This window comes from Podarcis tiliguerta (assembly GCF_965153285.1).
Source record: "Podarcis tiliguerta genome assembly, chromosome: 11".
Classification (NCBI taxonomy): Eukaryota; Metazoa; Chordata; class Lepidosauria; order Squamata; family Lacertidae; genus Podarcis; species Podarcis tiliguerta.
This window is the reverse complement of record NC_139544.1, coordinates 19,105,394-19,119,371: the sequence shown is the minus strand read 5'-3', so window position 1 is coordinate 19,119,371 and position 13,978 is coordinate 19,105,394. Positions and strand designations below refer to the sequence as shown.

Genomic DNA, 13,978 nt, shown 5'->3' with positions numbered 1-13,978 from the left:
TTGGCTGTTTACGCAGAATGGTGCCTTTGCCACTTTTGAGCCGAGAGGCACCTGTGCTAAGTGCTGGGTGCGAATCACCGCCTTACCCGGATTCTAAGAATTCAGATCTGTTCTCCGCTTGTAAGAAGTCATCTTCTGCGGCACAACAAATTCTCCTATGGATCAGTTAAGGATTAAGGAACTGGAAGTAAGAGAATAAGAAAATGGACAGTTTTCCCAGAGGGGGGGGGGTGTAGGAGGTGCAGATCCTCCAAAGACCAGCTTTATGAACAAGTTTTTTTTAACTTGCTCATTAGTTATATTCATACATTACATTCAGGGAGTGTACAAGCATTCATGTATTCACATGCATCATTCACAGAATGTGTAATCACTAGCCGACATGCATTTGATGCCCCAAAAGGAAATTGCTTCAATGACTCTTATCACATGCGTCCTTGAAGCAATTCCCTTTTACTGGCAGCAAGACAAGGGCATACCAGTCCTGATGTATTTCCTGAAACAGTTTCCTACCAAGTAAGAATAGTGGCAGAGTGGGATGCAATGTTGTTCTTCATTTTTTCCCTATTTTACAAACTCCAGGGGTGAAGCTAGTTAATTTTAGACCTTATACTTAATAGTCTTATGACCTCTGTTCTTCTCACCCCACTGGGTGAGAAGAACTTCAGTTATAAAGCTCACTGGAGCAAGTTTGAGAAAGAGGGGAAATGAAGAGCAACACTAGATTCCACACTGCCACAATTCTTACTATTGAATGTAAACCTTTGTAGAAACTTTTTCAGGAAGTACAACATGACTGACATGCCCTGCCTTGTTGCCAGTAAAATGGAATTGTTTCAATTGTAATAAGTCATTGAATCTATTTCCTTTTGCTTGCGGCAGATGTGTGCAGACTAAAGATTGTTCACCTGCTGAATGTTACATGTGAAGAACTATGAATGTACAGCCCTACTGCTTGTGTACTCGGGTACAAAGACTGCACACTTATTGAATGTAACATAAGAACACCCCTATAGAGTTACAGGGATGCAGGTGGCACTGTGGGTTAAACCACAGAGCCTAGGACTTGCCGATCAGAAGGTCGGCGGTTCAAATCCCTGCGACGGGGTGAGCTCACATTGCTCGGTCCCTGTTCCTGCCAACCTAGCAGTACGAAAGCACGTCAAAGTGCAAGAAGATAAATAGGTACCGCTCCGGCGGGAAGTAAACGGCGTTTCCATGCACTGCTCTGGTTCACCAGAAGCGGCTTAGTCATGCTGGCCACATGACCTGGAAGCTGTACGCTGGCTCCCTCGGCCAATGAAGCGAGATGAGCGCCGCAACCCCAGAGTCGGTCACAACTGGACCTAATGGTCAGGGGTCCCTTTACCTATAGAGTTACAAGTGAGCAGTGATGTAGCCATGTTTGCTGAGAACCACCAAATTGTGCAGGGCAGTTAAAATAAGATCCAAATAAGATCCAAAAGGATCTTTCCAAATTGAGTGGACAGTACAATAGCAAATGCAATTTAGTGTAAGCAAGTGAAAACTGATGAACATTAGGGCAAAAAAATCCTAATTTCACAGGTATATGCTATGCTAAGAAATCTTAAACTGGTGCTGGCTGACTAGGAATGAGAGACCACTGGGTTGCAGTGGATAGCTGTGCAACAGCTTTGAAAAAGGCAAATTCCACGAAAGTGATTGAAGATAAGATTGCCAATATTGTCACACCGTTCTACAAGACTACAGTGCAACCACACTTGGGATGATGTTGATTGTTATGGTCACTTCTCATCAAAGAGACTAGAACTGGAAAGTGTTCACAACTGGACAACCAAAAAGAGCAAGGGGATGAAGCAATTCCCTTGTGATGAAAGGTTACAGTCGGGGAGGGGCTAGTTTTAAAGAGAGAAAATATCCCTCAATACTTGAAACTTATAGACATCCAGTAAAGCTGAATGTTGGAAGATTCAGGATAGACAATTTTAGAAAATGCTTCTTCCCACCATGCATAGTTAAATGATGGAATTCTCTCTGACAAAATGTAGTGATGGCCACCAACCTGGATGTTATGTACTGAATTGAATAGGATTCAGAATGCAGCAGTCTGATTGGTCCTAGAACAATAGGGTCCAGAATGCAGCAGTATGAGTGGTCCGCATGAGCCACCCAATCCAGCTCCAGGTGGAAGTGAATTCACAACCTGATTGGCCTACAGGAGAATCCCAGAATTAGCCAATCACGTGCGACCCATTGTGTAAATAATGTATATAAAGCAGATATTTTGGGGAAACATTCATTCCTCACTACTATGAGCTGAATAAAGAGCATGAAATCCACACTCGACTCAGAGTATATTTCACTGGATGATTTTAATAGATGTTTAGTAAATTCGTGGAGGATAAGGCTATCAGTTGCAACTATCCATGATGGCTAAGTTTAGAGCCTTCATGTTAGAGTCAGTATGCCAGTTAATACCAGTTGCTATGAATGACAAGCGTTCATTGCACTTATGGCCTGTTTGTGGGCTTTCAACAGATATCTGGTCAGCCACTGTGAGGATAAGGTGCTAGATGGGCCTTTCATCTGATACAGCAGATATGGGAGCTTATTTCCTTAAGTCCCATGCACAATTCTTCTTTGCAATGTTAGGGGGGAAAGAAGTAAGATTTCACATGCCAGCAGGGTTATGTGCTGCTAATATTAAGAAGTAAACAGCCCCTTTGCCCAGAAATCCACGCTGTGCTTTCACATGCAAGGACTTTGTGTGCCGAAGTATCATGTGTCAACATAGCCAGGGAGGCCCTCAAGTGTTTTCAATACAAATACATCCAAACAATGTGAAAACTGAAACTGAATAAAATTACTAAATGGCACGATACTGATCTGCAACAAAAAGAGAAGTTAATATCAATGATATAGAATATCAAGATATTCTAACTGCATACAATTGCTTATTCACTGTGTGTTGTAATTCTGGGGAAGGGGCACCTGAGCCATACCTGGCAAAGGGGTCAAAGGAGGCAGCTGAACACATCGGGTCAGCTGTATGCAAGCCCTCATTTCGGAAATGCTGCTCCACTCTATGGTTTGCATATTTCCCCAACAACAAAGCTTTCAGCGGCCCTCTTCTCCCAGGGTGGCTGCTTCAGTGTGCTTCTTTCTCCAGAGTGGCAAAGTTTCCCTTTTCCATTTGAGTCTCCTCAGGAGTAAATTCCAACAGCCCAGACCATCAGTTCCTCCCAATAACTTCAGGTTTGTTTGTTTTTTTGTTTGTTTATTTATGAAATAAATAAAGGAGCTCAGGCCAGCAAACAACAAATACTAAAACACCTTAAAAACAAACATCAGAAAAACAGTTGGCTACAGATGCAGACTGGGAAAACAAGGGAGGGCTCTCACCAAAGAGGTGGCCTAGGCAGGACTTCTATCCCTCTCTAGGCACGCAGGTATATTTTTAAAAGATCCAAAATATTTCTGCTTTGTATTACTGAGTAATTATTATTTATTTTAATTAATGGCCATCTGTCATGGATGCTTTAGCTAAAAGTCCTACATTGCAAGGGGTTGGGTCCCTTTTAACTGTACAGTTCTATGATTCTACGAGTTATTAAATTTCTATACCACCCAAGGAGCACTGGGAAGTTTACAGAATCAAAACACACAACACAGTAACAAACAAAAACAATACCCCCCCAGCTTAAAAGGCTATAGATTGTTTATATTAGCCAAAGGCATGGGCGGAGTGCTTTTGCCTAGTACCTAAAGATATGTAACAGGTGCTAGGCAAGCCTCCCTGGGGAGAGCATTCCAGAAGCAAGGAGCTACTGCAGAAAAAGCCTTTTCCTGTTTAGCCACCCTCTGGACATCTCATGGAGCAAGCACGAAGAAGGGGAATTCCTTTACATCTATGACATTTAGTACAGTACTAGACTGTTAGTGTGTTTGTTCCAAAGCATGCAAGTTAGTGATTGCAGAGGTGGTGTTAGAGCTCGTTAGTACAGCTCATAAGTTGCATTCATGAGGTTCCAGGTTCAGTTTCCACTTAAAGGTTCTCCCAAAGAACTATGTCTGAGACAGAGAGGTACTGTAAGGTTACATTCCTGTAATATGGTATAGTGAAGTATTTTTTTAAAACACACCAATGCTTATATCTCTGTAGTGGGATATTGAAGGTATGTTTTATAGGCATTCATGAATACATTTGTTACATTTTTTTTTTAGTCTTTCAAATGTGCATGACAAATTTCTGGTATAGTATTGCACAGAAAAAAATCAGAACAAAATATTCTGCCCCAAATCTATTTGATATTTCAGGATTATGATTAATTTTGTTGGTACTGAAACTTCAAAACCATGATTTCACTTCTTAAAACAATGTTCTCCATGAATAGCTCTGTCAATATGTTCTCAAATACTGCATAGAAATTACTCTTTTTTCCTTCTTTTTTGCAGCTCAATTGTTTTTTTTTCCAACTGAAGATGTTCCTTAACTATAGTATAAGAAATAATTGTTAAATAGGTTTGCCAACACCATGGAAAGTCCCCGAATTTGAAACTCTTCTCTTCTGCATTCTCATTTAAGCCTTCTGCTTTCCATCCCATGGATTTCAGTAGTCAGTAACATATGATGATGAACAGCCATAGAGTTAATTGCTTATGACAACCAAGAGGGGAACTTCAGAAAGAATTGCTGCCACACTAAAATAGCAAGTTGCTTAAGTTCACAATGAAATCCTAAACTGTAAGAAACTGTAAGAAGAAGAATGTTTCTTTATACCAAGACCTCAATTCAGCTGGAAATAGTCAAGATGAAGGACTTTTCCACACAGTAGATTATTGTGGAGCTAGTACTGTTCATCAGAAATTCTGAGTAAATGTGCTTAGGTTATTCTGGATAACCTATGCATACTTAGCAGTTAACACAGTGGGATAAACTAAATAAACTCTTTAGCATTTGTTAGTAACTGGGATAACCAGAAAATGCACAGGATTAACTATATTCCATGTATACACCCCTTCTTCTTATACTCCACCCACCTGAACTCAGACTTTTTAAAAATAAAAACACATTTTTATTTTCTCTACACACCACTTTTCCCTCACTTTACCCCAGTACCTTCTCCTTCCAGGATCACAAGGTCATGTCACATTATCTGGGAAAATATACTCTATTGATTTTAAATGTTTTTAAGCCAGCTTTGCCTTAAAACAATGCTCAGGACATATAGCACAATAAGGTCACTTCACATTTGTATAAGACTTAAAGCTAAATTCATAATGTCAGTTGCATCAGATGAGTTAACCTGACCTTTTCTGAAAATATATTCAAACTACAGTGACACTTAATATAATTACAATCCTATTTACACTTATTCAGCAGTAAGCCCCTCTGAACAGGGCTTACTTTTGAGTAAATATGAAAAAGGTTGCACTGTATGCCTACTGCATATTTCAAAGTGGCAGACTAATAATAGGAGCAGTTTGAACTATTTTTTTGAGTGCCGAGGAAACTGAGTGTGTACTGATACTGTAACAATGAGACATGCTCCAGGATTACAATTTGTGGGGGAGGTGGTCAGTTACTATTTACAGATTATCCAGAACTGCTAATTTGTTTTTGAACAAACAGAAAGCAAGTGTTAGGGCTTGCCACACATTAAGGTATCCCTTGCATGCGAAGACAGACTCCAGCAGATTGAGTGAACACCAATAGTGGATCCAATAGTTAAGAAGGAGACTTCTACACGTGCTATTTAGGGAAATGAGGGGGGCAGATGGGGCTAGTCAACATGGGAAGGTAGCCCCATACAGGAGAAGAAAAACTGCGATCCTAAACCTCCACTGCCTTGTGGTCATACTCATTTGTGAGAAAGGCTTCAGGAGTAAACTCTGAGGAACCATCTGTACTCACTGCCTTGTGGGACATCTTCAAGAGAAGAAGTCTAAGGAGTAAATCCTATACAAATCCAAAGTGGAGTCTGTAAGGCGGTTGGAATGTGCCTTGTTTGCCTCCTTCCAGCAACTCCTGCTGCCAAGCTTGTATCAAATGTATTGCTCTGCTTTCCTTTGGACCACATCAGGGAGGTATGGGGGGGGGGCAGGGTCTTATATCATCTGGGCAGCCCATGTTCTCCATACACACTGCCTTGGTACTTCGATGCTGCTTATGCAGCAAAAGCAATGCGGGAGGCAGCAGTTATGAAAGCGGCAGCAGGTGAATGTCATTCTCCAATGGTTTAGACTTCACCCCCGAAGCCATCCCGGGACAGACAAGATGCCAACCAACCAGGGTACAGGTCGTTTTAGGGCCAGACCAGATGGAGTGCCATTCATGCAATTGCTAACGGTGTTTTGCTTCCTAGACATTTGTTAGCGGCTTAAAAAAAATGGAATTAGAAGATCCAGATCGATACTTTGTTGTTGTTGTTTTTCAAATTTTTCAAATTGATTTCCCAAAATTTTTAAACAGACAAGCAAACATAGATCTTAACCTTGCTTAATCCAATCTTAGTAACATTAAGTGACTTCCTCAAATCCGCCTGGCTGAATTTCAGTGTATATCATTGTAACAGTTTTCCAAAACAGATTTCTCATAAAACTAACTTAAATCACTTAACATCTTTCTTTCTTGTCATTTTAACTTTAAACATATTATTCTATAACATCCAGATCGAGACTTTGGTGGAGAGGAAGGTAGGGATACTTTTTAGCTAACTTTCCTCTCCAAGGCTTTATTTCCTAACAGCAGAGCCGCGCTTATTCACCAGTTTGCCACGTCCATCTCTTGGCTGCTCCCAGTTTCCTCACATTCTCCTCCCACATCCTCACCGGCCCCTTTCACAGCTGAAGCCTCTCTCCCCAACACACGCCGCCCTTCCTCACGGTCACGACGAATACGTGACAACAGCCACACCCCACCATGGACTAGACGGTTCTACTGCGCCTGCGCTCCTTCCTCCCTTAAGTCGACGTTCCTTCCCGAGCCGCCAATGCGCCTGCGCACGCGTTCGCACGGAAGGCTCCGGCTTCCGCGTCTTTTTCCTCGCGGAGGCACGCAGTCTCAACTGCGCATGCTCTGAACCTTATTCTTTCCCTCCCTCGCTCACAGTCCTAGCGCACGCGTACATAACGATCCCTCATGGGGAAAAGGAGGGAGCTCGCGGGTTGCTGGGTGAACCGGACGACGTCATGGCCGGTCCCGCTCTCGCGATGGTTCGATTCGCAAGAGAGGGTCTGCCCGCTATTGTAGGCTGAGGGAGAGAGAACTCTGCGAGGGCCAGTAGGAAGCCGGTTTGAGGGAGGAAGTCCGCGCGCGCGAGGGGCTCCTCCGCCCGCCCCCTGAGGTCGCGAGCGGACGTTGCCTCTGCCCGAGAAGGGGAGGAGCCTCCGAGGAAGACCCCGCCCCCCGCTATGTGCCACCGCCGCCGCCGCCCCCTGCGGGACTAGCCGCGGCCGAGCGGCTCCGGGTGCCTCAGCTGCCCTGCCCGTTGGCGGAGAGCGTCGGCTCTGAAAGCGGGAGCCTCGCCGTTATGAACCTGCACCAGGTGCTGACGGGGGCTGTCAACCCCGGGGACAACTGCTTCTCCGTGGGGAACGTCGGCGGGCATCCCTTCACGGTGAGTCTCCCTCCTCTTCCTCCTCAGGTCCGGTGCCACCGCGACAAGACGGCGACTCAGGCCGCCTCCGACGGCGCCCCTTCTCTGGGCAGCGCTCGGCCTCCCTCAGCCGGCAGGCGAAGAGGGCGCGCGGGCGGGCAGTTTGCGTCAGGGACGGTGGCACCGGTGCGGGTGGGACGCTCGGCAGGTGCCTTGTTGAAGCACGCCCGAGATCCGCCGGTTCGACCGGAGCCGAGCCTGTATTGGCGTCGGGAGCTGAGCGAGCACGAGACCGGGCCCTTTCCTTGCCATGACGGGGCAGATCAATTCCCTTGATTTCGCTTCCCGCTGCAAGCATTTTTGCCACTTCTCTACAATTTTTTAATCCCTCCCCCATAATGCGCACTCCTCATCTGAGCTGTGGTTAGTTTCCGAAGTGCTTGGGCGTAAGGTGAGTCCGGTTGCATTAATGCCACAGAGGCATTCTCCACATGCTCAGAGGTACCTCCCTTTATTATTATTATTCATTTGTATTGAAATCATTATAGCTGCGCTTGCTTTAGAGCCTGGCGGTTCAAAACGTGTTCAGGGAGGCAGAGTTCTTTTCTTTGGAAGGGATATCAAGGACAAGTGGCCAAGAGATAGGGTTAGGCTCCTATATGGCACTCTTGTGGGCTCCAGGAAACATCTGGATTGTCTTGTTTCTGAGGCTGTTATTGATCAGCCTGCCTGTTATGTAACTAACAGCTGTGCTTTCCAATCGAAAACAACTGGAAGTGACATTTGAGTGTGGTGTTTATATATTCGGTTTTGAGGTTTGAAATGCAGTACTCCCATTCTTGTGCGCTTGTGACAAAATGTGTGTGATTGGGGAATCAAGACAAAGGGTCATGCTAGAAACAACTTTTGGGCATATACAGTTCCTTATGGCTTAATTATTAGTACTATTTTCTGGTCATCACCTGAGTCTCTTCTTGGTGTTCCCTCTCTGAAAGAGTCCCAGAGGGTGGCCTTTTCTGTGTTGGCTCCCTGTTTGTGGAATACTCTCCCCAGAGAGGCTCACCTGACACCTTCATACATATGAAATGTTTCTCTATAACCAGACTTTGTCTGATTAAACATTATATGGCCTATTAAATGTGTTTGTGGGAGAGGAGTTATTGGTTTGCTTTTGTATTTGTGCTCTCATTTTGTATTTTAAAGTTGACTTGCTTTTGCAGTTGATTAGAATTGATTGTAAGCCACAATTCCTGCTTTATACATAATGTCAAGTCAGAAATTGGAGATGGAGAAACTGAAACATGGTTTATTCCTCCTTTTAGCTGTGTGGGAAAAGGAATGTGGACTGCTTGAGTCCAAGGTGTTGCACGGGCTCCCAGTGCAACAGTAAACTGTGGTGTAAACTGACTCAGCCCAGGGTAAAACTGCTGTTTGAAAACTGGTCTGTGGTCACACAGAATCATTTTTTGGTACATTTCAACCTCCCTCGGGAAACCCTTAGTATAAATACAGTTTGATCTTACTACTTTCCTTAGGGATTAGCATTGCATGTATATATTCTTTGTACTCCTGGATGACAGGTGGTTCCAAACATAAACTACAAACAAGAACACAACATACATAATAAGACAAAAACGAAACAATAGGCCTCCCTGAGTTATGACTAATTATAATGAGAATAAAGCATATTTTGGTGCTCACTGGAAACATTTGTTCTTCATAACTTGTTTCGTAGTGAGGCTTTTTTCTTGCGTTTTAATAATAGGATGGCAATAAAATACATTTCTTGATATCATAGAGTTAGAAGGGATCCCAAGGTTCATCTCGTCCAACCCCCTGTGATGCAGAAATCTTAACTAAATCATACATGACAGATGGCCATCCACTCTCTGCTTAAAAACCACCAAGGAAAGAGAGTCCATCACCTCCCGAAGGAGTCTGTTCCACTATTGAACAACTCTGTTACTTGGGCCTAAACTTCTAAGTATGTTTTGTTTCTAGGCTATTTCTGCCATGTATCTCCTTGCTGCAACATTTAATTATTTGAGATTTTGTCTGCATATTTATTGGAATGAAATGGTTAAACTCTTAAGTTTTGTTGCAGAGGTAGACCAGAAAAAGCTGATGAGTCTTACTACAGTCTTTCAGAGTATTTGCAACACTTGTTCTAAGACAGTGCTGGAAATTCTGAAAACCTACTGTGTTGATTCCAGCTCTTATACCATAATAGAAACATGGGAAGTATTATTTTGGAAGTGTTCTAGACTTGCTGTGCTGTGTGTATGTGTGTGTGTAACTATCTATGTATCTCTCTATATTCAACTTCGTAGCATTTCTTTTTTGCCAGTACTGTACTTTGTACATCATCAGGAAAAAGTGTAAGTTTTCCAAGTTATGAACTTAAGTAAAACACAACTGATCTTTTTAAATTACCGTATTTTTCCATGAATAAGATAAGTTTTTAAAATTGTTTTTAAAATTTAGTAAAAAATTGGGGGTTGTTTTATACAAAGATGGTGAATGCACAGGGTTTTTGTTTTTGTTTTAAAAAAACACCACTTACCTTCTGTGAAGAAGCTGCCGGAACATCATAGCCACTGTCCCTCCCAGGAGCCCAGTTTTGGCGATTTCCGAAAAAAGCTCAACAAATTTGCCCGATCTTGGGTGTGCACCCCCCCCACCCTTTTTGATGTTTAAATACTATTTTCTTAATTTTTGGTTTAAAAAAATAGGGATTGTCTTATACATGGAGGTGCCTTATATATGGGAAAATATGGTATATGCAAATTGTAGACTAGCTCTTAATTCAAAGTAGTTGTAGCATGTGTCTTGGAAAATACTATATTATCTTTTTAATTTCCCGTCCCTGCAATAGTTGTGGAATTAGGTAAACAATAATAAAATTATGGTCTTCTGCATAATATTCTAAGGGGCATGAAAGTAACTCCACTCCTTTTGCTCGTGCAAAGTATTGGATTGGCAAAATAGCAAGTAGTTCTTAAGACATGTTGAAAGGAGTTAGAACAATCAATCTACGAGAGAAAACAAAAAATACACTCTTAAAATTGTTAAATGCTTCAAATTTCCAAATCTAGCCATTTATGAGTCAAACCAGTGGATCAACTAGCCTAGATTTATTTCCTCTAATGGGCAGCAGTTCTCTAAAGTCCCCTGCAGAATTATTCCACCACTCCCTGCCCTTCTACCTGAGATGGTTAACTGGAGATGTCAGGAATTGAAACTGGGACCTTGTGCTTGCTGAGTTCTATGAGCCACCCTCCATGTTTTTATTATGGCACCATCTAGTAAAATTCTAGTTCTTCAAGGTCTGACAGGTTCTTCATTGTTTTAAAAATGAACAAATGAACATAAGCACTGTTTATCAAATAGTCCAAGAACGTAGTAATGTAAACAGTAACTGCTTGTTGGTGTGAATTCAAGGAAGTGATTACATCACAAGTAGCTTGGGACATTTTTATCTTAGAGGTGACCTGGAAGGCCTTTTCCTTGTTTAAATGAAAATCCAACTATTTATTCACAGGTTTTCTGTTGTGAAAAGTTTCTAGAAGTAGGAAAAAATGCCACTGGCATGGAGGATAAGTTGATATTTTATTAAGATTGTATCTTTTTCATAGGAAAAGCTCTTTCTCCCAACCCCCCTTTCTATTTTATGTCAAGGGATGCAATGAGGAAAACTTTGGGTGTTTTGTTTTAAGCAGTAGTGTTGACTATCAGTGCAACTGGGAGTGCATGGACATTGTTGCTATAATATTATAGCAATGATATGCATTGATTTGTGTTGCTAAAGAATGTTCTGAATGTCTTCCAGCTTCTGCTTTTCAGATGAAAACTAAACATTTGTATTTTGCACCATCTAATTTAAGATTCATCCCTTAAATGTAGGTGTAAATCTCATTAATTTCATTAGGAAGTAGAAATGTGCCTATTATCAGACAAGACCAAACATTTAGGTGACAGCGTCCTTCTCTATTTCCATTTTTAGACTATTCAAAACTAAGACAGGTATTTGTATTATACCCAGCAAAAAAGAAGTCCCACGCACTCTTTTTTGTTTAAGGTAACCTGAAGAAAAAATCTGATAAGCTCAATAGATTGCTTATTGTTTTGGGAAGTTTTACTTGGTCCTAGTGGAGGTATTGGGACGTGGGTGGCGCTGTGGGTTAAACCACAGAGCCTAGGACTTGCCGATCAGAAGGTCAGCGGTTCAAATCCCCACGACGGGGTGAGCTCCCGTTGCTCGGTCCCTGCTCCTGCCAACCTAGCAGTTCGAAAGCACGTCAAAGTGCAAGTAGATAAATAGGTATTTATCTCCTCTGGCGGGAAGGTAAACGGTGTTTCCGTGCGCTGCTCTGGTTCACCAGAAGCGGCATAGCCATGCTGGCCACATGACCCGGAAGCTGTATGCCGGCTTCCTTGGCCAATAAAGTGAGATGAGCGCTGCAACCCCAGAGTCGGCCACGACTGGACCTGATGGTCAGGGGTCCCTTTACCTTTAGTGGAGGTATTACTTCACTACTGCTTTGTGGATTTTTTTTTGTTTTTTTGTTTTTAATTTTCAATGCAGAATCATAACAAAAATTACAAACATTGAATCCAAAATAATAATATACAAACAAAAAAGAACGGAACATACAAAAAAAAAGCAGAAAAGAAAAAGGGAAGAAAGCAAAGGAAACAAAACAAAACTAAACAAAAACGAAAAAGCACACATCTACAGGAAAAAAAACCCCATATCATTACGTACATATATTTTTTTTCTTCTACTTGACTAACACAACTGTATAAATATATTAATTGATTTCTGTTAATTTTATTGCACTGAACAGGCTATTAATTCCTTCAGCCAGTGTATTAAAAACTGTGGCTCAGCATTGGCAACATATTTAAATTCCTGGGCATCAGAATCAATACTTTAGGAGCCAGCATAACAATTTGAGGTACTGGATACATGCAAAAAAGAACAAAATGACAGCATTTTAAAGTGCTAGCATCACATTTTCAGTGCTGGTCAACAGCACATGCATCTCGAGTTCGCTCCCATTTGAGGGGTTGATGGGGTACAGCTTCAGAATGGGACTGAGGAGTAAACAGGTTGCTGAGCCTGAGCTGGAGATACTTTGGTTTTCATCAGTCTCTGCTATTTTCCTAATAACTTACTTGAGGAGTAGAATTGGTGGTCTGTTGTCCCATTTGGGGACTGCCTACAGAGGCTGCCAATCTGACTGATTGCATGTTAAGAACTACAGTATATGAGTTCCAGAAACACTGCAATTTCTGTAGCTTTTTTATTTGTTGCTTCTCTCTGAATTTAGCAGCTGTGTCTAGTCTCATTACCTGGCAATACATATTTGGAGACTTGTAATGAGGATTTTCATACAGGGCTGGTCCTCCAAAGCTGCCCTGGAAGATCTTGATAAGGTTTAAAACAATGCACAGCCCAGTTTCTACAAGGGCTACATCTTCTATGATATGTTATGATTATGCTCTTTTAACAAAGCATAATGTGGCTCCTGGTCAAAAGTCTTATCAAAAGAGAGAAGGGGTTGGGAGCCGCTCAAACAATAATTGTTGTAACACTATCTGAACAAACTACATATGCTTCTCCAGTGATGCCGTGAAGAGGAAACCAGAAGCTTTCACTTCCAGATTCAGTTAGCCACAATTTATAATACAGCTGAATTCCTAAGAAGTGTTCTGTGTTCATTATATTGTGCAAGTACCCAAAATATAATGTTACAGTTGCATTAATGCGTGACAAGGCCATAAGAGTTCTTCCTGTTAGTTTGCAGTAGCAGTGTGTCTTTAGTAGCGACCAGTTAGGTGCTTCTGGAAGCTTTCAAGCAGATTATGATATAACAATCTACTTTTGTTCATAGCATCCTGTAATCAAAAGAGAGCCAGTATGGTATAGTGGTTAGAGTATTGGACTAAAATCTGGGAGACCAGGATTCAAGTCTCCACCTGGCCATAAAGCACACTGGGTGACCTTGGACCAATTCCTACCTGTCAGCCTAATCTACGTCACAAGGTTGTTGTTGGGGTTAAATGAAGAGGGGAAGAACTATGTATACCATCTTGAACTCATTGGAGGAAAGGGCAGAATAATAAACTAACTAACTAACTAACTAACTAACTAACATTGTCCCTAAATGTAGAAGTTCAGTTTATTGGCCTACTTGAGTCTCTAGCAATATTCTAAAAGCAGATTAGTGTTGTAGGTATATGTGCAATGAGATTAACCTCTCCAGGGAGATTGCAGGAGCTAGGAGAGAAACAGGGCACACTTCATTCTCCACACTCTTCAGAAAATTTTCTCACCCCCATATAGGCCAAGTTCTCACAAAACATTAAACCATTGTTCCAAATAAACTATAGTT

At 42.0% G+C, this 13,978-nt stretch overlaps 1 protein-coding gene across 4 annotated transcripts in view; it reads left to right on the top strand.

The window, feature by feature from the left end:
* Positions 1-7,002: 7,002 nt before the first annotated feature.
* DMXL1 (Dmx like 1) overlaps positions 7,003-13,978 on the top strand; it is a 69,001-nt gene continuing 62,025 nt past the window's right edge. For 3 of the 4 annotated variants that reach the window (XM_083403563.1, XM_083403562.1, XM_083403561.1), the window contains exon 1: positions 7,095-7,601. In XM_083403563.1, the coding sequence (XP_083259689.1) occupies positions 7,515-7,601 (87 nt within the window). In that variant the 5' untranslated portion in view covers positions 7,095-7,514. Of the gene's footprint in view, positions 7,602-13,978 lie in introns of all 4 variants that reach the window. The other variant, XM_083403564.1, reaches the window with a different exon arrangement.